Source organism: Myotis davidii, unplaced genomic scaffold, assembly GCF_000327345.1.
Source record: "Myotis davidii unplaced genomic scaffold, ASM32734v1 scaffold394, whole genome shotgun sequence".
Classification (NCBI taxonomy): Eukaryota; Metazoa; Chordata; class Mammalia; order Chiroptera; family Vespertilionidae; genus Myotis; species Myotis davidii.
In genome coordinates, this window is record NW_006287548.1 from 138,881 (window position 1) to 165,624 (window position 26,744).

A 26,744-nucleotide genomic window follows, 5' to 3' on the forward strand; every position below is an offset into this window, starting at 1 on the left:
TCAACATTAAAGTGGAAACTCACAGATAATCATTTAAAGTAAACTGATCTATAGAATTTACAAGTTAATTCATACCACAAGGCAAGGATTGCTTTTACTGGAATTTAAAGCCTTGACATGTAAGCTGGATTTCTTCTTGTGATAGAGACAGCAATTAGCAGCTCTTTACAATAAATATTCAGTAGCCAAATAGAGGAGTAGAACAGATTTCTGGAACTGATTTGGGAAATTTCAGGAAAAAGGAATATAGAATTTGGGTAGTAAAGTCCTAGAGGTGGGAAAATGCTTCTCAATTCTTAAATCCTCATCATATTAGAATATGGCTAAAAATTTCAACTTTGTTTATACATCATGTTCTAACCAGGCCCCAATTTTATAATGAGTTAGTTAAAAAAAAAATCAAACATAGATTTCTCTTTTAGAAGCTTATTTTTTTCCTGATTAGTAAATACAAACGTGCAAATAGAGAATGGGACAACTAAGAACAAAAGGGACTACTTCTTTAAGTAACTATGATTGAATATTAGAAAATGTGGTGTTTGCTTATGTTTTTGGAAAAGTGAGAAAGAATAGGTTAGCTTAATCTTGAAAATCAGTTATCTTTAAATATTTATTATTTTGAAGTTACTCTGGTTTTTCTAATCACCTCTTTTTTTTAGCTTTTCAGCAAGAAAAAAGTATATATACAAATGAGAGTTTCTCTGGTACCATCCTATATAATAAAAGGCTAATATTCAAATTGTCCCCTCGACCAGGAGTTTGACCAGGGAGTGGTGCTGGCTGGCCAACCTCCCACATCCCCTCTCCCTAACCGGCCTGGGCTGATTGGCCCCTATCAGGGTGGGCTGGTCAGACCCCACCTGTGCATGAATTCATGCACCAGGTCTCTAGTCTATAAGTAAGAGAGAATGAAAGAATCCACAGCTACAAGTGAAGTAGACTAAATGCCTAGACTAAAATGAAACATGTATTTTTGTAAGATGGTTGTAGAATTTGACGGTCTTGGCAATGTGACCTATGATTTATTTTCTGTGTAATTTAATTAAAGTCAGGTGTTTATTTTATAAAACACTTCACATTGTGGTGTGGTTCAGAAAGAGACTAATAATACTTAGTATTTTTTAATGTGACTACTAGTAATGTGCTTTACATTACCTGGCCACAGTGAATTAATTAACCTTTTTTTTAACTCAGCATAAAAATAGTAGTAATACTTTATATTAAGCATTCAGAAGAGAGACAGTTATAAAGTATAATTGTTATTAAAAGTTTTTTAGGGTACTTCTTTGTGATTTGGGCATTTTTCTTAATAGAGTTAGGGAAATTAGTATACAGTGGCTTACAAAAAGATTCTTAGGCTTTAGTGATAGTACTTTTAAAATATATTACATTTTTAGAGTTATTTTCATATTTCAAAGCTGAAAATGCACATTAACTTTCTGGTTTCAGAGCCCTGTGAAGTGAGGCAGATGATACTACAATTTTATAGATTAGGGAACTTTAGAGATTAAATGAAGTGCTTCATGTTACAGAGGTGGAACTTAGTAAGCAGGTCTTCTGACTGTGAATCTAGGGCATTTTTATTTAAGAGATACACAGAGGAGCCAGGTACATCTGGTGTTGGATTTGTCCTTAAATAACCATATAGTTTTCTTACACAGAAACCAGTTGTCAAAAAAATTGAAATATTACTTTAAAAAATCTTCTATCGATGTTCATGCTTGGGGTCTACATTCATCTCTTTATTCTGTCTGCTTTCCTTTTGCTGGTTATCTTCTCTCCTTCATCTGATCGCATAGATAGGTGAATATTATTTATTTAGTAGAGCACTTGACAAATATTAAACTAGGTATAAGTACTACATTTCTGTTTGCTAGTTATTTCTTTTAGAAATAGTATACACACAGTATTTCTAAGTAGAAAGTGAACTAATTTATATTCTAAATATTTTCTTTAAAAATAGCACAATTGAAAATATAAAAAGTCTTTTTCTCTGTCCTTTCGGTAAGCCTCCTCTGAAGTAAGGCTAACCACTCCTCTCTAATAATCTTCTCAAGTATCACTAATCATCTGGCGGTGCCTTGTGGAGAAGAAGGCATGGAGTGTCTGGAATAAAAGAGCTTCTTTAGGATTTGAGCTGAAAAAGCAATTCCTCTAAAGTACAAAACCTTTTCTTACTGTATTTAAACACTCTCCTCCTCCTCCTCCTCCTCCTCTTCGTTTAAAGTATTACATGAGTCTCCTTTTCCCCCCATTGACCTCTCCCCACCCTTCTTCTTTTGTTCTCCTAATATTGTAGGGTAGATGATGTGCCTCCAGGAATATCTCTGCTTCCTGACAATATTCTGCAGGTTCTGAGGATCCAGCTACTACACTGTGTTCAGAAAATGGAAGATGGGTTGGAGGAACAACAGCAAGCCTTATCAGTTTTGCTTGTCAAATTCTTCATTATTCTTTGCAGGTATCTAGTGCAAATAAACTAGTTATTTGTTTTAAGTAAATATTACCAAAATGGTAATGCATTTATTGATTATCAATGGTGTTTTAGCATATGGAGCATTAAAGAATGAGTGTACCTTTTGCAATAGGCTTGTGGTTTGTTATTATATTGAAAAGCCTTTTTAGTAACTATACCTAGTTATACAAAGATTCAGCCAAGATTAAAAAAATTGCTTTAGAGCAGTGGTTCTCAACCTTTTTAATGCCACGACCCTTTAATACAGTTCCTCATGTTGTGGTGACCCCAATTTCATTGTTACAAATTGAACATAATTAAAGCATAGTGATTAATCACAAAAACAATATGTAATTATATATGTGTTTTCCAATGGTCTTAGGCGACCCCTGTGAAAGGGTCATTCGACCCCCAAAGGGGTCACGACCCACAGGTTGAGAACTGCTGCCTTAGAGTAAAGACAATGACAGTTTTTCCTAACCAAGAGTTTGTTGCACTGGTATTTTCTAAGTGGTTCTCACCTATAGACATATATACATTTTTAGTATTGTGAATTATTTTTGAAATGTATTTTTCTAGTTTCATTTTATAAATGTACCAGGAAAGTATAGTTATTCTATAGCTTATATTTTCCAGGGTTATAGATAATTATGTCTGTGGTATGTCTTAAATTTTGGTATGTCTAAGTATCATCTGGGAAGCTTAATAGAAATATAGAATGTGAGCCTTACTTACAGAAATTCTGATACAGAAGAGCTCAGGCAGGCTGTGTCTCAGTGGTTGAGGGTTGACCTATGAACCGGGGGTTGCGTTTCTCTTCCTAGTTGGGGGACATTTATATCCTGCTATGTTTCTGAATTCATTTATTAAATTTAGTGGTTTTTTAATAGAGTCTTTAGGGTTTTATATGTACAATATCATGTCTTCTGTGAATAATGATAGTTTTACTTCCTCCTTTCCAATTTGGATGCCTTTTATTTCTTCTTATTTGATAGCTCTGGCTAGTACTTCCAGTACTGTGTCAAACAGGAGTGGTAAAAGTGGTAAAAGTAGCCCTAGCCGGGCTGTCTTGTTCCTGGTCTTAAGGGAAATGGTTTTAGTTTTTGCCCAGTGAGTATGAGTTGGCTGTAGGTTTGTCATATAAGGCTTTTATTATGTTGAGGTATGATCCCTCTATTCCCACTTTGCTGAGAGTTTCTATCAAAAAAGGGTATTGGATTTGTTGAATGCTTTTCCTGCATCAGTTGATAAGATCACGTGATTTTTGTCTTACAGTCTGTTAATGTGCTGTATCACATTTATTGATTTATGGATATTGTACCAGCCTTACATCCCTGGAATAAATAAGCATACATTTTTCTCACTATTCATACATAATAAATATATGTTTATTATTTTCTTCTCACAGAAATCTATCTAATGTGGAAGAAATTGGGACTTGTTCTTACATAAATCATGTCATCACTATGACAACACTTTATATCCAGCAAGTAGGTGTGAATTAATATGTTCCTTTTTGTGGCTTTACTGAGAGTAACTAAGTTTTACTTTTTCTGTAGTGTAGTTACTAAAGTTAAATGTTTTCAGAGTACATAATAATTGAGAAGAGAATTAAAATTACTATTGATACAATATATTTCAGGCATCTTATACATATCTAAAAGTACAGATGCAATTATTAATATATTTAAATTTAAATAAGCAAATTATTTTATAAATGGCTTTTTAAAATGACACAACTTGTCATTTTATGTATTATTTATTCATCAAACATCTCTTATTGAGCACATAGGTTTTTTTGAAAAGGTGTTTGGTTATTCATTGGAAAACCTTCCTAGGAAATAAATAAAGCTTGAGAGGTTGCATTCAGTTCATCTGATTAATTGTCTATATTTTTTAGATTCAAATGGAACTTAGACTTATTTGAATAAAAATAATTTATTATTAGATAATGAATGAAACATAGTCCTTTAATGTTACAGGTAAGGATGTTATACAGTTTAATATTTTTAACTAAATATAATTTTATGATTAACTTTATTCTCAGTTAAAAAGCAAAAAGAAAGAGAAGGAATTGGCAGATCAGACATCTATTGAAGAATTTGTAATCCATGCATTGGCATTTTGTGAAAGTTTATATGATCCATATCGGAATTGGAGACATAGAATTTCAGGGTATGTCTTATAAGTCGTAATTTTCATTTGAACCTGAATGTCATAATATGTGCAATTCTTCAAAGCAGATTTTATTCTCTATCAAAGCAATTGGTAAGATGTGTATAAGATGACCCCCCTCTCTGTCTCTGAAGTAGAGACTATATTGGAGGTAATGAATTCATGATAAATGCCACTTCCAGATAATCAGTTTACCCTGAACTTTCATTTTGTGATGCAATTGAGTGCTTATAATCAGATAGGGAAATTTCAGAGCACAGTAGCATTAAGTAGAGAGTACATATTTTTCAAGGAAAGGTCTCTGTTTTTAAAGCATATTTCATAATTTGAAAATGATTTTTAACATTTTGTCTAAGGGGCGGGTGCGGGGTCGAGGGGGTCAATGGGAAAAAGAACAAAGGGGACATCTGTAATACTTTCAACAATAAAGTTAAATTAAAAAGCAGAAACAAAAAAAATAGCAAACCCCACAACATTTTGTCCATTTATTTTTATTAAATGGAGCTTGTGTCAGTCACGGTCTAGTCAGGAAAACAAACCATACTAGTATTTAAAAAGAGAGAACAGCCCTAGCCGGTTTGGCTCAGTGGAACTGAAGGGTCCCAGGTACGAATCTGGTCAAGGGCCCATGCCTGGGTTGTGGGCTTGATCCCCAGTAGGGGGCATGCAGGAGTCAGCCAATCAATGATTCTCTCTCATCATTGATGTTTCTATCTTGCTCTCCCTCTCCCTTCTTCTCTGAAATCAATAAAAATAAAAATATATTTAAAAAAGAAGAATATAGGATGGGCAAAAGTAGGTTTACAGTTGTAAGTGAAACACAGTTTATTCATGTATTGCTATTATATTTTCTACAGGAGCAGCTGTAAATCTACTTTTGCCCCATCCTATATAAATCAAGGAAATTGTTTAATAGATATTAGAGAACTCAAAAAGCATAGGGGGGCACTGATAATACAAACACAGTGACTTCAGGAAGCAACTACTTCCCTGGGGCTGAGGGAACAAAGGGAAGAGATTGGAGTTAATCAGAAACTAGGGGTTTGGAGAGCTTCTGAAGTGCGGCTTGGACCTCTGAGGAAAGAGCATTGCTTAGCCAGTGTGGGTACTGCTGAGCAGCCATAAAGAGGCTAGTTTTGAGATTGCCAAAAATAAGTGGAAGATAGGAACCAACTGCGATGTTGCAATTAAGAACTATTGGCTGGTAAGGAATAAGAAATGAATCCCTTTTTTGCTCTTTAACCTTCTGGGCTCCATTTAGTACTCGCTGTTAGGGAACTCAACAGTGGGGTTTCTTGGAAAAGTGAAATATAGTTTGCAGAGTGCCTGTCCCAGAATCACAAATCAGATAGAATATAGGATGATGGGTTTGGAGTTTAGTGACAATAGTGTAATTACCAGCATAGAGCTCAAAGAAAAGAGTTGGTAAAAGTACATTCTATTTATGTTGGCCTCACAGAAGTCTGTGGAAATATTTCAGCTATCAGAACTACTGGAATTGTCATTAAAAAAAAAACAAAAAACTGATCCCAACCCACACTGGAGCTATATTCTTAAAATGGAAGAAGCCAGTAATGTGGACTCTTTGTGTCCAAATAAAATTTCAAAAAGTTTCATAGAGTAGCCCGATTCCTGATGAATTTTAATGACACTGTCATAATAAACTATCTTAAGTACCAAATTAGCAGTACTGCTGAACAGTTCTTTTACAGATTGGAAATTTTAAATAGCTAGTTCCTTTTTTCATTTCTAGTTTGGAGACTTAACCTAGTAGCTATGTTTAACCATTAAGCATTTTTTAATTTTTGCTCACTTCAAGAGAAGAAATCCTTTCATTGGTGAGCATTTAAGTGATTGACTAGATTTCCTTTTTAAGATTACGTCAGTCCTGGAGATGTATTATTCAGTACACAAATTAAAAGTAAAATATTACATTTATTTTATAGTTATTTTTGTAATCATGCCATCTCTACTTGTTCATGATATAATTTGGTATTAACTTCTTTTTAATGATAGACGAATCCTTAGTACAGTGGAAAAGAGCAGACAGAAATATAAGCCAGCTTCTCTCACTGTAGAGTTCGTCCCCTTCTTTTACCGTAAGTAACTGCTCTAATTTCTCTTACTTTGATTTGATGTTAGTAGCCCTGTGACTTTAGGGAAGATATTAAATTCTGACTTTCCATTTGCTCATTCGTAAATGGGGGCATAATATCATCCTCATATGGAATATTATGAGAATTAAATAAGATGGCAAAAAGTATCTAACATACTACCTGAAAGATCGTTTCTCTTTTCCTTTCCTGTGAAAAAATGCATATCAACCTTGCATTTTATAGATATTAGCCTTTTCACAAATAGTTCTTGATGTTTCATTGTCAGACATTCCCAAGACATAAGTCATATTATAAAAGAAAAATCTTATTTATTTGTTTGTGTATTATATTCACAGAGTGTTTTCAAGAAAGTGAACATCTCAAGGAAAGCCTTAAGTGTTGCTTATTGCATCTCTTTGGAGCCATTATAGCTGGTGGGCAGGTGAGGAAAGTGTTGAATGTTAACATATGAAACAGTGGTTAACCGTGCAAAAAGCTTTCCATGATTATTTAATGTATTCTTTGTCTTATTATAATTTCATGAACCTTACAAATATTTTTCTAAGTTTATATCTTTTTAAAAACTAATCTGCTTCTTTTGTTAACTTCCGAGAAACCTAAGTAATAATATTATCACTAAAATTAAATTAATGCATAACCAGATTTAAGTTTTTGGTATTATAAGTTCTTACTTGTGGTGACTTTTCAGCTGCTAGTTCTTTCTTTAGAGTATGGAGGATAGGCAGCCCTATTAGTCCACTTGATGAAATCAAGCCCTAGCAATTTGATTTCCTAAGACGTGAATTTAGTCACTCTTCTGTTGTCTTATAATTAGTAAATGCATATAAACAAAGTTTAAACAAAGCCTTAAGAAAAAAAGGAAAGGTTTATTTTGTAATGTTTATTTCTTTTTTTTTAAGTTGAACATCTTCAAAGCTGTCTGGTAAACTTTTGAGTATGATTACCAGTTGAAGACAGGATTATAGTTCAGAAAGAACATTCCACATGTTTTCTTTAACCACACAGTTTAGATGAGAGGTTTCTAACACTTTTTGTATCATGTACCCCTTTGGCATTCTGGTAAAGCCCTTTATCAGAATGTTTTCAAATGCCTATAATAAAATACATAAGATCACAAAGGAAACTCATTCTACTGAAATACAGTTACTAAAGTGTTAATAAAACAAATTGGTAACATAGTAATATGTGCTTTATAACACATTAAATAAAAAGATATACCAGCAAGTCTAGTATAATTAATGTAATTTCGGAGAAGAGATGAGAATAAGTGATGTTTTTAAAACACTGCAACAACTATGATATATAAAAATGTGTTTGATTTCTGTTGGTGACAAAATCACAAGTATTACTAATAATATTACTAGGGTTTCCTAGTGGACTGCTTTGCCTTCTCTTCACTCTAGTAGAAGAGGGAGAGTCTCTTTGTAATGAGAAGAATGGTGATCAAAATTGTGTTTTTCAATTTGTTTTCTTTATCACCTACCTTTGTTAGGTGATACCATTTTTTTTTTGCTTTAGTATCTCCACTACTAAGAAGAATTAATAAGTATATGTGAATAAAATTGGAAATGACGTTGTTTTTGACTAATGGAAGAAGCTGGTTTGATCCCATTTCCTTTTTGAACACAGAGACTTATTGTTAGTGTCCAGGGGTAACCAAGCCCCGAGAAACCTCCAGTATTAAAACTAACATGGAAATCAAGTAGATACTAAAAGGCCAATTTATTATTTTATATACTGAAAATACTCAAAATCGTTATAATCAGATTATAGCTGTAATAACTGCTATATTGAAGCCAGAAGGTTATTTATTGACTACAGCATCAGTATAAGGGTATTTAGATGAATCGAATATCTAAAGGCATAAGAATGACCTTGTCATAAAGAACAGAAATATTGAATTCTGATGACTCTTCTCCCTTCCCAAGCATTATGCCTTACTATTGGTATATTTGTTCTATTCTTTGTTATATTAAGAGCAAGGGCTTTGGAGCCAGATACTAAATTCTAACAGCTTAAGTTAGAAGTTTACTTTTTCTTTCATTAAAACAAATAAAACAGCAGTAAGCAGTCCAGAGTTAAGCAGATCCTGGCTCTAGGATCTTCAGGTACTCAGGTTCCTTCTGAAAGTCAGTTTATTTTTTCTTACTATTTCTTATGCTACAAGATAGCTCTAGAACAGTGGTTCTCAACCTTCTAGCCCTTAAAATACAGTTCCTCATGTCGTGACCCAACCATAAAATTATTTTCGTTGCTACTTCATAACTTTAATGTTGCTGCTGTTATGAATCGTAATGTAAATATCTGATATGCAGGATGTACTTAGGTGACTCCTGTGAAAGGGTCGGTCGACCACCAAAGGGGTCGCAACCCACAGGTTGAGAACTGCTGCTCTAGGAGAACTCTAGATGGAGAGGGGGATGAAGACAAATGGCATGTGCCAGCTTTTTTTAAATGCGATACTGAAAAGCTGACACAATGTTTATTTTAATCTCATTTGCTAAACTCCATCAGATAACTGCAAAGAGGGCAAATACATTCAGATAAAAAAATTGATAAAACTTGCTTCCTTAGCAGCAGGGGAGTTTAGGAAATGTAATATTTATTCCAAGAGCAAAGGGTCCTTTCTTTTTATTTGTAAAGTGATATAGTCTACTGACATATCGTTGACTAAAACTGTGTCACGTGGCTGTTCCAAACTACAAGGGAAGGTGGTGAGTTTTCTATGTGGGGAGATTGCTATCTGAGTAAGAATTCTGTTAGGAAATGAAGACATGTAAATCACTGGTAGTGTCTTTCAAAGTATCTGATTAAAAATGTTTTATATTTGATATACTAAAATAAAAAGTTGTCTGAAAACCTGTTAAATTCCTTTTTTTTTGCAAACATAGAAATTCAGTTTTTTGGGTTTCATTTTTGTTTTCTCTCATGTTTCAGAAGAATGCTTTGCAAGCAATTTCTCCAGCCACCATGGAAGTTCTTATGAGAGTTTTGGCGGATTGTGATTCTTGGGAGGACGGAAATCCTGAAGAGGTGGGTAGGAAGGTAGAACTGACTCTGAAGTGCCTTACAGAAGTGGTGCATATCCTTCTCACGAGCAGCTCTGACCAGCGTCAAGTGGAAACCAGCACTCTTTTGGAGAACTATTTCAAATTGCTGAATTCAGATCATTCAGCTTTACCTAATCAAAGGAGGTCCAGAGAGTGGGAAAGCCGGTTTATAGCTCTACAGATAAAAATGTTGAGTAAGTATCACAAGGAGTTTATACCCATTCCTGTTATTTCCTAATTAATTTACTTCTGTTTGTCATCTGAAAAGCCTAAATTTAAAGTATGGCTAGATTAAATGTTTTACGATCCCAAATTTTCTACTTCATAAATGGATGATTTTGTTTTTATTCCCCTAGATACCATCACAGCCATGTTAGATTGCACAGATAGGCCTGTTCTTCAAGCCATTTTTCTTAACAGTAACTGCTTTGAACATCTCATACGACTGCTACAGAATTGCAAGGTATTTTTCTATTATTACTACTCTTGATTTTTAAGAAGTCATTTTATGTTTTGATTCAAATTTGCGCATATTATTTCCATTTATTTATTGTGGTAAAATACATGAAAATGTAATTTTAACCGTTTTTAAGTGTACAGTTCACATCATTAAGTACATTCACACTCACATAGCTGTGCAAAAATCACTACCATCCATTCCCCGTGTTTCTTTTCATCTGGTAAAACTGAAAGTCTATACCTGTTAAACAACTTCACATTTTCCCTTCCACTCAGTAACCACCACTCTACTTTCTGTCTCTGATTTTGACTACCCTTAAGTACCTCATGTAACGGGAATCATACAGTGGTTTTTTTTGTTGTTGTTGTTTGTTTGTTTTGACTTGCTTATTTCATTAGCATAATGTTCTCAAGAGTCATCCATGTTGTGTCATATCTTCCTTTTCAAGGCCAAATATATTTGTGTGTGTGGGTGTGTGTGTGGTACTCCATATTTTGTATTTTTCATTCATTGCTTTGATATTACCTTTTGGCTGTCGTGGATAATATTGCTATGAGTATGAGTATACAGATATCTCTTTGAGACCGTGCTTTTAATTCTTTTGGGTATATATCCAGAAGTGGAATTTAGTCTGTCTCAATAGCACATTGTCTTTTCTGTGAGACATTCTCTGCTGATTCTTTAAGAATTTAGGGATGTTAACTAATTTAATTAATGTTATTTCTTATTTTAGTAACTTTGCGTTCCAAAAGAGAGATAAATAATAATTATAGTATGTGAACTAATGGTTGTTATAAAAAATGAATAGTTGATTGTCATTTTAAAAGTGGTATACTTCACAAGTGGATTCTTGGATTTATTTTCAAGATACGTGGAAATCCATTTAAGCTTCATTTCTGCTTATGGGTTAACAATCCAATGTTCTTTCTCCATTATTCTTGTCTCTGTTTTTAACAGCTGTTTTTAAATGCTAACAATAAGGTGGCAGACAAGAACGAGAAAGACCTGGCCAACAAATTACTGACAGAAATAAATGAGGACCAGGTATCTACAAAGCCTGCATCTTGTTTCAACTGAAGTCCAAAATCAATCAATGGGAGCAACTATTCCTGTACTTTTCTTTCTTTTGTCTTAAAATACACAAACTTTATCTAATTCTAATCTAAATTATTTTTGAAAATTCCTTAAAGTAATTTTTATTTTTAATTTTTTAATCTAAAGATAAGTCTATTCACATCTTGGTAGTTGATATAAATGATCAATAGCATTCCACCTGTGTATGTGTGTGTTCTTATTAGTATGAGGAGATACAAAGTACAGGAATGGAATCCCACTATCAATGCTGTCCACCTGGTGGTGACTTCTTATTTTTGGGGCTTCCTTTTCTAAACATTGTGGTGTATTGGGACTTTAGGGCTTTGTTTGTGAAAATGTATGATCAGTTTTAATATCTTGATTCTTTGCTTCTTGTTGACAAATAATTATTATAATTCAATGGACAGCCTGAATCTTGGAGGAAGGGAAGAAGATGCCGAACTCTTTGAGTCTAAATTTAGAATAAGGCTTAACTTTTTTCTTTTCTAAATATTCAACTCTGTATAAGGTAGAAATATAATAGCTACGTTGCTTTTTATAATACATTAGGTAATTTAGTTTGGTTAGACCACCTACAAAGTTGCTTTATCATTTTCTTTTGCCCAAAAATGTTTGTGAATGAGCTTACATGATGTCATTATCTTAATGTTCAGGTTTATAGAGCTGTGATATAGAGAAGGACATGATAATCTCTCATTTTCTGTTCTGGATGTGCAATATCAATTACAGAGTATTGTTTTAGATTTCTCTGAATTAGTCCCTCTTAAGGCCTTATAGATTAATAAAATAGTATTAATTCTAGTATTTCTAATTTTAGGTACTGTTATGCCTAGTCCTCTTAGACAAAGTCTAGGAAAGATCTTTTTTGTATGAAATTCTGTATGCAGAATGTTTAATGCATATTATGTTTGTTAAATATATAATGTTTAATAAACAAAGAACATCAAGATAGCTTAAATAACTTTCCTGAAAGTGTTAGAGCGTGGCTTTAAACAACAAAGATCAAATCAGTCCCCTTGTACTTAAACCTTTTTTTTAGTGGGAGGGAGAGGAAAATTCTCTTTGTGGAGTGACTAGCTTCAAGTCATAGTAATATATTCCCAAAGACAAATTTTGAGGACTCTTAGATTTTACAGCTTTCTAGTCCTTACGTTATGCTTTTGTGGTGGATGATTAATGTTCAGGTTTTTAAAAAAATATTGTTGAATTTATATTTGTTTTTGGCGTTGTTTTTTTTTTACTATAAATCCACTGATCTGAAATTTAACACATCTCTTTTTTATGATGAAGTTTAAACTGAAATAGGCAAAACAACTTTTGCATTAAAGGTTACCTTCTCAAAACATGACGATGCTTATAGGTATATACTTCATTTTCTGTTCTGCTTCAAATTCTGTATTTTATGTAAAAATAGATACACTTTATTGTTTGCATGTATGATTGATTGGTGCATGCACATATCATTTCAGGATTTGGAAACTAAGTAGACACGACTATTTTAGACATCTCATTATACAAGCTAATGAAATTTAAGTGTAGGAAGTTCATGTGTATTTTTTGGGAAGATTAAAACATAATAGAATTTCTAATGATAGACCTCCCTCCCTTCCTCTTGAGATTGTCCATTTTTAAATAAAAAGCATGTATTAAGCTTGGTGTTTTGTGTTGTTGATCCCCCTCCCCCCCAAAAAAAACACATTTTAAGGTAATGAGTGATTGTAACCCTATCCTTGACACATGGCTTATTTTCTCTCAAGTAGGTAATTTTTCTTGCAGGTTCTATATTGTTTCAGAAATCAATTTTATTGAAAGAGGAATGTATTGCATGTTAAGTAATTATTTTTTCAGGTTTTCAGAGCAAAGGTTTCCTAACTGAACATAAATCTTGACTACATTTATTAATTTCTTGCTTTTTCCCCCTCTGGTAGGCATTTCAGGGACAGTTGGATTGTTTGGCTGTATCAACCATTCAGGCTTTGACAGCAGTAATGAGCAAATCTCCAGCTGCTAAGGTAAAACATATCCCTAAGCTGCAAAATGTTATCTTAGATTTATGAGTTTTCAATATACAATCCCCAAAGTCACATAGGAAAGTGTAATGCATAAAGTTTCATGCCTGAAATGAAATAGTTCACAAAATATCTCATCTTAGTGTAGGAGTTTTTTTTCCCTGATAATTTTCAAGACAGATGCCTGTGATCACTGCTTTGGGATTAAGACATTGATGACTAAACTGCAAAGCTAATAAGGATTTACAGTGTAAGTCAACACATGGGTAGAGAGCACTGGTTTTGAAATGGTGAAATGATTTTTTTAAGTGATTTTATGTAGTGCATTTAAAGAATTAAATCTTATAGTTTTTTTATTAATAAAATAATCACACTTTCACTATTTGGTCATTTCTGACTGATGAGAACATGGACATTTTTCACACGTCAATATCCCTATCAATTCTGGACTTGTTTTTCCATATGGCAATGAAAACTTTGCTTTTTGGTTGTAGTCACTTAGTATTTTCTTTTTCTTCTCATTTGTTTCACTACCATTGACTCTGTCCTGCTGTCCGTCTATACCAGGGGTGGGCAAACTTTTTGACTAGAGGGCCACAATGGGTTCTTAAACTGGACTGGAGGGCTGGAACAAAAGCATGGATGGAGTTTTTGTGTGAACTAATATAAATTCAAAGTAAACATCATTACATAAAAGGGTATGGTCTTTTTTTCCAATAGTTTTATTCATTTCAAACGGGCTGAATCCGGCCCATGGGCCGTAGTTTGCCCACGGCTGGTCTATACTCATTTATTGCTAGTAGTTTCTTCATTGAGTAGTTTTAAAGATAGTGAGATCATCTATATAAAGTGGTAAGCATAGTGTTAGGCACATGGTAAGTTGTTATTACCTTTAGAGGCCCGGTACACGAAAATTCATGCACTCAGGGGGGTCCCTCAACCTGGCCTGCGCCCTCTCGCAGTCCGGGACCCCTTGGGGGATGTCTGACTGATGGTTTAGGCCCACTCCCTGGAGAATTGGGCCTAAGCTGGCAGTCAGACATTCCCCTGGCAGCCTGGGAGCCCTTGGGGGATGTCCACCTGTGGGGAGCGGGCCTAAGCCATTAGTTGGATATCCTTTGTGCTGCTGTGGAGGCAGGAGAGGCTCCCGCCACCGCTGCTGCCCTGGCCAGCCATGAGCCGGCTTCAGGCTGAGTGACGTTCTCCCGGTGGATGTGCACTGACCACCATGGGGTAGCTCCTGAATTGAGCATCTATCCCATGGTGGTCAGTGCGTGTCATAGCAACCCGTCATTCCCAGTTGTTCCACCATTAGGGTCAATTTGCATATTTGCCCTTTTATTATATAGGATATTATATAGGATTTACTTTTTTATCCATCACTTCTAATATGCTTTATGCCTCAATTACCTTTCTAATAACAGAAAGGAATGAATTACTCCTTTTTCCCTGAGCTATGCCTTCAGTTATATTCCACTCTTTGTTGTTTTTTGTTAGGGGACTAACTTTTGCCCTATTTTCTTGATATATATGAATCTTGGTTAGATTTCTGCTGAATAGGCTTTTACAACTGTTACAGGCTGGCTTGGGAATCTAATCTTCATTTATGACAGTTTATGTGAGGAAAAAGATCATTTCAAGTTCTAAGTATTTTGTCGTATGACTATAATGGATTGCTTGTATTTAAAAAATACCTTTTGGGAATATTTTCTACCCTTGAGTCTCCTCCCCAGTTTTACTCATTTAGTTTAAATCTTTTGATATTATAATGAGTATATATATTTCTGCCTATTTTACTGGACCAGTTTAGTGTTGCTAGGTTTTTTTGTGTCTCACTAGTTCATAAATGTGGTTTAGACCTTACTAGAATGAACTCAATGTTCCACTTAATTCAGACCCTTTAGATCAGGGGTGGGGAACCTTTTTTCTGCCAAGGGCTATTTGGATATTTAAAACATCATTCCAGGACCTTACAAAAGTGTCAACTTAAAAATTAGCCTGCCATATTTGGTCAGACATTTAATTAACTTATCCCTAATGCCTTAACAGAGCCAGACCAAATGATTCCATGGGCCTTATATGGCCCGCAGACCAGACATTCTCCACCCATGCTTTAGTTAACAAAGTGTCAAAAGAAAACTACCCAGTTTTTTGTTTTGTTTTGTTTTGTCCACTACTCAAAATTGTCAGGACTCTCTTGTCCTTTGAGGCTGCTATGTGATTCCTGTTACTACCAAATTCTCATTTTTTCTCCCTTTTCGTTTTGACTTAATATAATACTGCCGTAATTATAAATCAAGTGAAGAAAGTGAAGTGTCATGTAACCTAACTTGTAAAATACAATCATTTTATGATACACAACTATTTGCTAATTTTATTTTACATTTTGGTAGATTATTGTAACATTGTATTCCAGAAGGTATATGGAGTTTATTTTAAGATGAAGACATGTGATTTGAGAAAACAGAAATGTTAAACTCATAATTTTTTAAATATTAAATTTCTTAGCTTAAATGGATATTATTCAACATTTTAAAAAATACTCCACCAAATTTGACCTTTGAAAATATGCTTTGATGTATTTATTTTCTCTCCCCTAGGAAGTATTTAAAGAAAGAATTGGTTATGCACATATGTTTGAAGTATTAAAGTCCCTGGGTCAGCCATCACTGGAACTACTTAAAGAACTTATGAATATGGTGAGTTTTTAGCTCTATTAAAAAATTCTGTTATTTCCATATCAAAGACAGTAACTAACCTTTTATCTCTTCTGTTGATTTACAGGCTGTAGAGGGTGACCACACTTCAGTTGGGATTTTGGGCATTAGTAATGTCCAGCCTCTCTTGCTTCTTATCCAGTGGCTTCCTGAGCTAGAATCCCAAGACCTGCAGATCTTCATCTCTGACTGGCTGAAAAGAATTTGTTGTATTAATAGGCAGAGTCGAACTACTTGTGTCAATTCAAACATGGGAATTAGAATCATTGAAACCCTTGATTCCCATTCTTCCCTTCATCGAACTTGTGCTGAGAACCTGATTGCTCTCCATGGTTCCTTGGGGAGTCAGTCAGTGAGCTCAGAAGAAATCCGTCGACTACTAAGATTGCTGAGAGTGGATGAATCTGAATATATACACCCTTATACTACTCCTGTGATTCGAGCAATCCTGACAATGGCCCGAAAACAAAGTCTAGAGAGTGCACTGCAGTATTTCAATTTGTCACATAGTATGGCAGGAATTTCTGTACCTTCCATACAGAAATGGCCAGGGTCTGCCTTTTCTTTCAATGCTTGGTTTTGCTTAGATCAGGATCAGTTGACTCTTGGCAATGCTAACAAAGGAGGAAAAAGGAAACAGTTGTACAGGTACTGGTACAAGTTATGGAATATAAGTGAATGCTGTCATAGGATATATGCTGTGATTCTTAAAAAGCTTTTTCAAGCACCAATTTTTAATATATTTTTAATTTTTATAAAATTTTATTTCTCAGGTAACTTGAATGAAAATGTCAGTCCTTTCCCCCACAGCAGGGTGTGTGTGTGGTGGAGCTCAAAAGCAGAAATGCAGCTCAAGCGTCTAGTTTTAAATATACAAGTTACCTGAAGCTTCTTCATCTTTAGGGCGTATACAGTTTAATTATAGGTGCTTTCAGTTGCTTTCATAATATTAATTGTATATCTTAAATATTTTTCTAGTTAAGTTCTGAGGTTAGTTTGGAAACAAGTTCCATCTTATAAATATTGTAAAAATGGAGAAAAAAGGAGTAATAAATTTGAAATTGAATGGTAATCTCTCTATCCCATTGAAGGTGCTATGTAATTATATGAAGGACCAGAAAACCTTTATGTACTAGTATGTACATCCAAAATTAGTTACTTCAGTAATAATTTTTATATGCCTTTGAATTTTAAGACCTTTATTTATGCTTTCTGAATCTTATTTGGGCAAATTTTTAAGATTTGAAAGCTTACAGCTTTACTACTGTTTACTCATGGGATTCAACCTATAAGACTACCTTTTATAATTTACTCAACTCTTATGCCCCCCAAAAAGACTTAAAAAACATTGTTGAAGCAAGGTTGAGCTGACATGTGATAATAGAATATAAGCCATGACTTGTTTTTTTTGTGTGGTTTTTTTTAAATATATTTTATTGATTTTTTACAGAGAGGAAGGGAGAGAGATAGAGAGTTAGAAACGTCGATCAGCTGCCTCCTGCACATCTCCCATCAGGGATGTGCCCACAACCCAGGTACATGCCCCCAACCGGAATCGAACCTGGGACCTTTCAGTCCGCAGGCCGACGCTCTATCCACTGAGCCAAACCAGTTTTGGCGCCATGACTTGTTTGATAAAGATATTCATCATGATGATGTGGTTTTTTGTGCCTCAGTGATGATAAAACTGAAAACCGATTTAAAAAGTTCTGATAATATATATTTTTGTTAGCTTTTTTACAGGAAGTGGCATGGGTTTTGAAGCCTTTATTACCCATTCAGGTATGTTGGTTGTGGCTGTGTGCACAAAAAGAGAATATGCGACCGTTATGCTTCCTGATCACAGTTTCTGTGATTCTCTCTGGGTAAGGCTTTAGGGCATCACATTTAACTTTTTTTAAAAGAAATCTTTATTGTTGAAAGTATTACATATGTTTCCCTTTTCCCCCATTGACCCCTTCTAGCTGTCCCCATACATTTCACTTCTTGATTTTTTTTCTTTTAAAAAGCACACATTTGGTGCATGTACATCAGGTGTTGTCATCTGCTTTTTTTTGTTAATCCTCTCCCAAGGACATTTTTTCTATTGATTTTTTTGAAGGGAGGGTGGGAGGGAGAGAGCGAGAGAGAGAGAGAAAGATTGATGATGTGAGAAGGACACATTGATCATTTGCCTCCTGCATGTGTCCCAACCGGGGCCAGGGATTGAACCTGCAACCGAGGTACATGCCCTTGACCAGACGAAATCCTTTGATGTGCGGGCCATTGCTCTAACCACTGAGCAACATCAACTAAGGTGTCATCTCCTTTTTGAAAATCAATTAATTTTCACTTTCTATTCATGTTGAAGTTCATCTATAAGGAAGTTAATACTCTTTATCATTATCATTGTAAATTTAGCAGTAGTCATTTTTCTGCTAAGAAAATAAAATGCAATGTTACTTCTTTGATGTGTTCTAGACCTAAATTTGATTTTTGAATTCCAATTTAAAATGACAACATAAATTGTTAAAAACTACATTTCTGTTGCTGCTCTTAAAATATAAAATGCTGCTCATTAGAAAAAATTGATTCTAAAGAATACTCATAGACTTGGAAAATGCAGAAAAGATACTATGTAACTATTCTAGATTTTCTAGAATAGATGTAAGTGCTTTCATAGTACTTCAGGAAAGTTATTTAAGATCATTTTTTAAAAAACATTTTTATTGATTTTAGAGAGGAAGGGAAAGGGAGAGAGAGAGAGAAACCTCAGTGATGAGAGAGAATCATTGACTAGCTGCCTCTTGCATACCCCCTACAGGGATCAAGCCCACAACCCGGGCATGTGCCCTGACAGGTAATCAGACTGACCTCCTGATTCATAGATCAAAGCTCAACCACTGAGCCACACCAGCCGGGCAAAATCATCATTTTAATCAGCATTTAGTCATGCTTAAACTTAATGTTCTGCTCTTCACACAACTAGTTAGAGAGTACTAAATACTCTGAAAACATTGTCATTCAAAAACTTAATGTGATTCTCACCTTTAAATATATGTTTTACTTTACCAGCACAACATAACCATTGTTCACATGCCTGGAAAAAGGCCCTTTGGTCAGAGCCTGGTCTATATCTACGATAATGGCCAGCAGAAGGTCTCTGCCCCTCTCAGATTTCCTGCTATGAATGAAGTAAGCACATCTCACCTACTCTTTATAGGACCAATTGATTGAGAATTCTTGAAAATTTTCAGTTTAATGTGGAAGGTTCTCGCCTTTCCTTCCTTCTAGTTGTAGAGTTTACAGTCAGCCAGGCTTCCTATGGTTCTGGATGAAGTCCGTATTGTTTCTCTGAGGTATTAATCAATTGTTGTGAGCGGCCTTAATTTCCTGGTGTTTATCTCTGCCGCCATCTTAGTTTCTCCTCACCTACTCTTTATAGGACCAATTGATTGAGAATTCTTGAAAATTTTCAGTTTAATGTGGAAGGTTCTCTTTATTCTAAATATGTGCCCATAAAATTTTAATGTTTCTTGTATACCAAGATATAGTAGGTTCATATTTAACTCAGTTAGCCTGTCATCATTAGATGAAGTCAGACAACATGTAATAAAAACAATTCAAGGAAGAAATAAATGTAATTAAAGACTTAGAAAAACAAAGACCACACACAACAGCAAAAGGAAAACCAAAGAAAATGAAGAGAGCAGAGCAAAGGATCCTTTAATAAAGCTCTCCAACTATACGAAATACAAACTGTTATGATGAACTTGTTTCATTTTCCTATGAATTTGAAACAATAATGAGGAAACTTTACATCTTCACATTATAGTTGGAATTTATTTTCTAGGGTGACTCTTAAAGAACATTAGTGCAAAAGTTCTTTGAAAGTATTTGGATAATTTTGAAAGAGCCTTTTCTGAAGGTAATGGTATGGATTAGATTGCTTCCCGAGTCCTAGGATTCTAGTAATTTCTTGTTGCTGTTTATCTCAGTGACCATTTCAGGGTATCCTGTAATTGGCATTATTTTACTGATGTATAATTCTCTGTTTATAAATTTGAAGGGAGAAAAGGAGTTTCCTCTATTTCATAATATAGTAAAGTTGTTAAAAATTTTGTTCATATACACTCATTAAAAATTAAAAATTTACAAAAGGATATAAAGTGAGATTATAAAAGTAATGCATCCAAATCAAATAGGTCTAAGGTAACATCTGTAATATTCTCTTAATGTGTACACATGCATACACATATATGATCCGACAGATGTATTTATTTGCTTTATTTTATGTACTGTTTCATTTTAAATATGAGGATAGAAATTTAATTAAAAGAGTGTAATTTGTTTTGTTTCCTAATTTTTAGCCTTTTATTTCTTGCTGCATTGGTTCAGCTGGGCAAAGAACCACCACTCCTCCACCATCCCAAATCCCAGATCCACCTTTTTCTTCTCCCATTACCCCTCATCGGACATCATTTGGTGGAATTCTGTCATCAGCCTCCTGGGGAGGAACAATTGAAAAATCAAAATTGATGACCAAATTGATATCTGCGGGAACCCAGGACAGTGAATGGGGATGTCCCACATCTCTGGAGGGTCAGCTAGGGTCTGTTATCATCTTCTATGAAGCCATACAGCCTCCTCAGGTGAAGGCATTATATTTAGCAGGTGCGTATATTAACATTCATACTGTTTAATTCAGCGGCTCTCAACCTGTGGGTCGCGACCCCTTCGGGGATCGAACGACCCTTTCACTGGGGTCGCCTAAGACCATCGGAAAACACATATAATTATAATTACATATTTTTGTGATTAATCACTATGCTTTAATTATGTTCAATTTGTAACAATGAAAATACATCCTGCATATCAGATATTTACATTACGATTCATAACAGTAGCAAAATTACAGTTATGAAGTAGCAACAAAAATAATTTTATGGTTTGGGGATCACCACAACATGAGGAACTGTATTAAAGGGTAGCAGCATTAGGAAGGTTGAGAACCACTGGTTTAATTAAACTTAGTTTTTTTCTGTTGCCTAAATATGAAAGGTATATTTGTTTTAATTGAAGCTTAAAGGGAAGGGGGAAAAAACCTCCCACACACCAAACTCCCCCCCCCTTGGCATTATTCAGATGATATTGACATATAATATACATACATTTAAGGTATACAATGTGATGAGTTAATACACATATATATTGTAAAATGATTGCTGTGGTAGTTAACACCTCCATCCACTCTCAGAATTACAATTTTTCATATGTGTTAATAATATTTAAGCCCTTATCCGGCTTGGCTCAGTGGATCGAGCATCGGCCTGCGGACTGGAGGGTCCCAGGTTTGATTCCGGCCAAGGGCACATGCCTGGGTTGCAGGCTCGATCCCCAATAGGGGATGTGTGCAGGAGACAGCCAATCAATGATTCTCTCTCATCATTGATGTTTCTATCTCTCCTTCTCCCTTCCTCTCTGAAATCAATAAAGAAATGTATTTAATAATAATAATAATATTTAAGATCTTTCTTAACTTTCAAGTATATTACATAGCATTCTTATTTTAATAATTGCATTATAGTTATTTTCAAAATTATAGCTGTATTTTAGTAGATTGTTCAGGAGTTAAGCCTTAAGTAGCCATGTATATTAACTCTGCAGAACAACTTATTAGTGTCAAAATTTCTTTTATAGATTACATGGGAGATTTGAGATGAATGAAAATGTCCAAACTTTCAAAGTTTTTATTACTTTAAAACTCACCAAAGTATTTGAAGTTGAACATTATAATCCATGTAAATTCCAAATTAATAATAAATCATTTAGTGCAATTATCACAGCTCTATAGTTTTGATTTTATTCTTACAATTTTTCCTACTTATAATTCTGCTCTTGTAAATAATAAGTATTTGTAACATAGTGTTCATAATGATTGTTCTTAATTGTTGCATATTATATTGGATTCACAATGCATGATTTACTTAGGCTGTTTATAATTTTTAATATTGATATAAACATAACTATTCAATATTATAGGCTTGGTGCACAAAATTTGTGCATGGGCGGGGGTGGGGGGGTCCCTCAGCCCAGCCTACCCCCTCTCTGGGACCGCTGGCTCCTAACAGCTCACCTGCCTGCATGCCTGATCACCCCTAACCATTCTGCCTGCCTGCCTGATTGCCCCTAACCCCTCTGCCTGCCTCTCTGATCTCGCCAACCACCTCTGCCTGCCTGCCTGATCACCCTTAGCTGCTCTCCTGCTGGCCTGATCACCCCCAGCTCCTCTCCCCTGCCGGCCTGATCGACCCTAACTGCTCTCCCCTGCCGGCCTTGTTGCCCCCAACTGCCCTCCCCTGCTGGCCTGATCTCGCCCCCAACTGCCCTCCCCTGTAGGCCTGATCACCCCTAATGGCCTCTGCCTTGGCCCCCACCACCATGGCTTTGTCCAGAAGGAAGTCGGAAGTCCAGAAGATGGCCGGTCGCCAAACCAGTTACTAAAAAATTGAACCGCTTTCTTATACCTTACACCAAACAGCTATTGCCCTTAAAACCCCTCCTCGGCCCCCACCTTAGGTCCTGCGTTTGCAGTTCACCCAGATTAGGTTCTGATTGGTCAGTTTCTATGCCAGTCAGTGTCAAAAGCTCTGTCTCCTAAGCAGCCATTGGCTCCTCATAGTTCACCCAAATTTGATTCTGATTGGTCAGTTTCTACACCAGTCAGCATCAAAAGCTCTGCCTCCTAGGCAGCCATTGGCTCTTCTGGGAAATCCATAATGGCCCTTCTGACAGCTGTCTCTCTCCGGGTTTATCTTCGGGCCTGATCCGCAGCCTCCACAGCAGCTTCTAATCAGATCCTGCCTATCTCTCTGGGCCTCATCCATAGCCGCTGCTGCAGCGGTGAGGTCCTTAGGCCTCCGGCCCAGCCCAGGCCAGAGACTAACGACCTTTCCGTGCCTGCCTCGCCCCCCTTCCCCCTGCCGCCCCTCCTGCTCACCACCAGCCTTGTGGGTCTCGGGGAGGGACCGAGAGGTGCTCCATGCACTTCCTGGTGACCGGTCATCCCTCTGGTTGTTAGGTCGTGACAGCCCTAGGCTTTCATTAGTGTAGATGATGAACTGTTGTACTTACTGTTTTTTGTTATTTTGACAGATATCCTTATGATAAAATTGCAGGATAAATATTCAGAGTGTGCATATTATTATGGTTCTCAATGCATATCACCCAATCAGCTTGCAAAAGGGATATACAGTCCTTACCAGTAATGCATGAGTATACCAAATTCATCACAGCCTCAATACTGTTTCCTCCATTTTTTAATGTAAAATGGAACCAGTTTTAATTGTATTTCTTTGATTTGATTTTTTATTAGTAAAGAGTTTTGTCCTGCTCATTTGTTACTCCATTTCTATGATATCTATTCAGATATATTAAAAGTGATATAAAAATAAAGTACATTTTGGCTAGTGTGTTTTAACTGTGTTATATGAGTAGCTAGAAACAGCTCAATTTAAAATTTTGTTCTGATTACGCAGAACTGAAGAGGCCAAATCTATTCAATGATATGTGTGTGTGTTTGTGTGTATAAATAATTTTTAGGTCCAAACTGTTTAAACCCTTGGAAATTTCAAGAGTCTGACATGGCGGACCTGTCTGGTAATGTCCTCCTTCATTATACTGCAAAGGTCAGAGTAAATTCATGGATTGTTTATCTAGTTGTAACTAACTATGCTATCTATGAACTAGAATTTGTTTTTATATTTCTTTTGTCATTTCAGTGGGTAATTGAGAAGGGGCTTGAATTGCCATTAAAAATTATTAATTTTCAAAGGAAGATGAGAAGCATTAAAAATAAAGGTGCACCTCTCATCTACAGTTTAAATGTGATCATTAGTCATCCCAATAATATGAATAGGAATAGCTATAATGGGAATTTGTACAAATGAATCAACTTCAGTAAATGAAACTGTTTAAATTTCCCCCCCTACTTTTTAGGAAGGAGCAAGAAAACAGAATTGCTCAGCATTTGCTTTGTTAATTTTTAAAATAGGATGTTAGAAAACAAAAACAAAAAAGGAATGTTTACTTAGCATGGAGAAAAAAGCAACCTCCTATAAGCATACCATTCTTAGTAATTTTTCCCTTGGACAAAAGGTCAGCAAGGACCAAGTGAAAGAGATCAAAGGTAGAACTGGGAGAAAGAAAGGGGAGAAGTTGCAAAAACAAACTATCAGTTGCCCTCATTATATTCAATGTTACATTGACCAAGAAAATGCTTTTGCTGTGTGAGATTATACATTATAGAACTTTTTCCTAGTTTAGTCTTCTAGTTTAGTTTAGTCTTCTGGCCATAATTTATTACTTTGAATACTCATTTGTTATATCTAGCCTAATAAAATTTACTTATCAGTTGGAATTTCCCCCTAACTTTTTATTTTGATTAATTTCAAACCTAGAGAGAATTTGAAAGAATTTGAGAGAATTTGTAAGGTGAAGTCTTATATACTCTTCACCTAAATTTCCCAATTATCAATTTTTAAAAAGGCAAAAAAGTCTTCTTGCATATATTGGTTTAAAAGAGAAAGAAATGTAAAACTATGTGGTTGGTGAGTGGTAAGTTCTAGCCTTAGCTCATCTGTCAGATGACAAGCAGCAGTGACCTGCATTTGATGAGTACTTTAGAATCTAGTCCCTGATTCTTTTAAGAAACAATCAGAGACTAATAATACTAAACTTAATATTGTAGGCATCTTAGGACTATGCTATATACCTTTTAAAGTTATGGTGAAATGTTCCATCTATAGTTAAAGTTATGTTTTGTCTTTGTTGTGCTTAGCTGTTTGCCATGTTATTTATTTATTTATTTATTTATTTTTAGGCCTGCAAAAATTCAATCTGTCTTGATTTATCTACTAATTGTTTGCATGGAAGGTTAACAGGAAACAAAGTAGTAAACTGGGACATTAAGGTAAGTTAATGATAAATTGTAGGCAACATTTTTGTAAGTTTACTGATTCTTTAGAAGGGTTTATGTTTTAAGGGTTAATAGATTTATTTGAATAATAAGTCACTGTTAAAATGTTTACAGGATGAACAAATAAGTAATTGAATGACTGATTTGCTTGAAATTTAGGTTTTAAACTATGCTGTCAGCTTAACAATTTTCATGATAAAAATATACTATCTCATTAATTAATTAATTGCTCCACTTGTTAAGGTATTTAATACCTAAAACTATGTGGCAGATTTCAACCCTTCTGGTCACTTTAACACCAATTGAATATGCTTATTCTTGCAGTGGAACAAATCATTAGGATAATTTCTCCTGTCTAAAAATAAATCCATCAGTTAGTATTAATCCTCATGTTATTTCTGTGGTATAAATAAATAAATATTTATTTATTTATTTCAGAGAGGAAGGAAGAAGGAGAGAGAGATAAAAACATCAGTGATGAGAGTACCATTTTTTTTTAATTTAAATCTTCCTACTGGGGATCAAACCCACAACCCGGCCATGTGCCCTGACCGGGAATCGAACCATGACCTGGTTCATAGGTGGGATGATGCCCAACTAACTGAGCCACACTAGCCAGGGCCCCAGAAAGGTTTTTAAGTGTAAATGTTCAGTATGAGCTAACATTCTATCTACAGAAATCTGGATAAAACAGACACTAAAAAATTATAGCAGGAAACAAACTATAACAGGGAATTTGTCTTAAAATCTAATATTTAAATATATATTTAAGCAATTAATTAACCTGTTTCATATTTATGCTTAACTCCCTGCCCCTTTCCCCGACAACCCTAAAAAGCACTCTATATGTGTGGGGAAAGCCTGAGCTGAAAAGAAGCATGGCCATATCATTTAGATTCCTGCACTCAGAAGCAGCAGAGCCATTTAGGTCATGAGACTATGATTCTCTATTGGTAACCTGGCCTAACTACTTTAATACCTAGTGGTACTAATTACCAAACAGCCCCTTGGTAACTGACGTTAAACCCAAACCTATTGGTGGGAAGACAGTCACATTATTTTTCTCTTTTATATTTCCTATAAGAGAAAAAATTCCTAGCTTTTACTTTTTAAAAGTCATACACTGATAACACTCATGAATAATCACAAGTTTTTCACTGTTTCTTCAATGGTTTTAATCCTATTAAAACACTACATTCTTATTTTCTCCTATAAAAAGCTTTTTCCGTCTTTTAGTTGTATTTTTGAAGTGGTTGTTCGAGGAAGCAAACTCCGGCGTTAACCTATGCCGCCATCTTTGAGAGTACCATTGATTGGCTGCCTCCACTACCCTACTGGGGATCAAACCCACAACCCGGCCATGTGACCTGACCGGGAATCGAACCATGACCTGGTTCATAGGTCAACGCTCAATCACTGAGCCACACCAACTGGGCTATAAATCTTTTTTCTCTTTGATTTTAAGAACAGATATCAGCATAGTAAGATTTATGATATGCTTACCAATTTGTAAGTTAACTTTGGCTGTCACTTGTAAGATTGGTTTTACAAGGCTTGTAAATATGAAGAGGTTGTATACAAAGTTTAGCTGGGTCTACATGGCAGTTTAGTGTTGTGCCCAGATTTCAAGATTCCCAAGAGCCCACCAGGGAGCCAGCGAGCCCGATGCAAAAGCAAAGAGTCATTTATTTCAAACCTAGGTTTGGCTCC

The 26,744-nt window shown here is 35.2% G+C and overlaps 1 protein-coding gene across 3 annotated transcripts in view; it reads left to right on the forward strand.

Annotated features, from left to right (window-relative positions):
* Positions 1-26,744, forward strand: part of NBEAL1 (neurobeachin like 1) — a 116,023-nt gene that overhangs the window by 20,672 nt on the left and 68,607 nt on the right. For 2 of the 3 annotated variants that reach the window (XM_006759395.2, XM_015561107.1), the window contains exons 4-19: positions 2,300-2,461; positions 3,864-3,945; positions 4,503-4,630; positions 6,647-6,729; positions 7,083-7,168; positions 9,685-9,991; positions 10,154-10,260; positions 11,215-11,301; positions 13,281-13,364; positions 15,962-16,060; positions 16,146-16,726; positions 17,811-17,943; positions 19,133-19,252; positions 20,428-20,731; positions 23,660-23,745; positions 24,939-25,028. In XM_006759395.2, coding sequence (XP_006759458.1) covers positions 2,300-2,461; positions 3,864-3,945; positions 4,503-4,630; positions 6,647-6,729; positions 7,083-7,168; positions 9,685-9,991; positions 10,154-10,260; positions 11,215-11,301; positions 13,281-13,364; positions 15,962-16,060; positions 16,146-16,726; positions 17,811-17,943; positions 19,133-19,252; positions 20,428-20,731; positions 23,660-23,745; positions 24,939-25,028 — 2,539 coding nt within the window. The remainder of the gene's footprint in view (positions 1-2,299; positions 2,462-3,863; positions 3,946-4,502; positions 4,631-6,646; positions 6,730-7,082; positions 7,169-9,684; positions 9,992-10,153; positions 10,261-11,214; positions 11,302-13,280; positions 13,365-15,961; positions 16,061-16,145; positions 16,727-17,810; positions 17,944-19,132; positions 19,253-20,427; positions 20,732-23,659; positions 23,746-24,938; positions 25,029-26,744) is intronic. The other variant, XM_015561106.1, reaches the window with a different exon arrangement.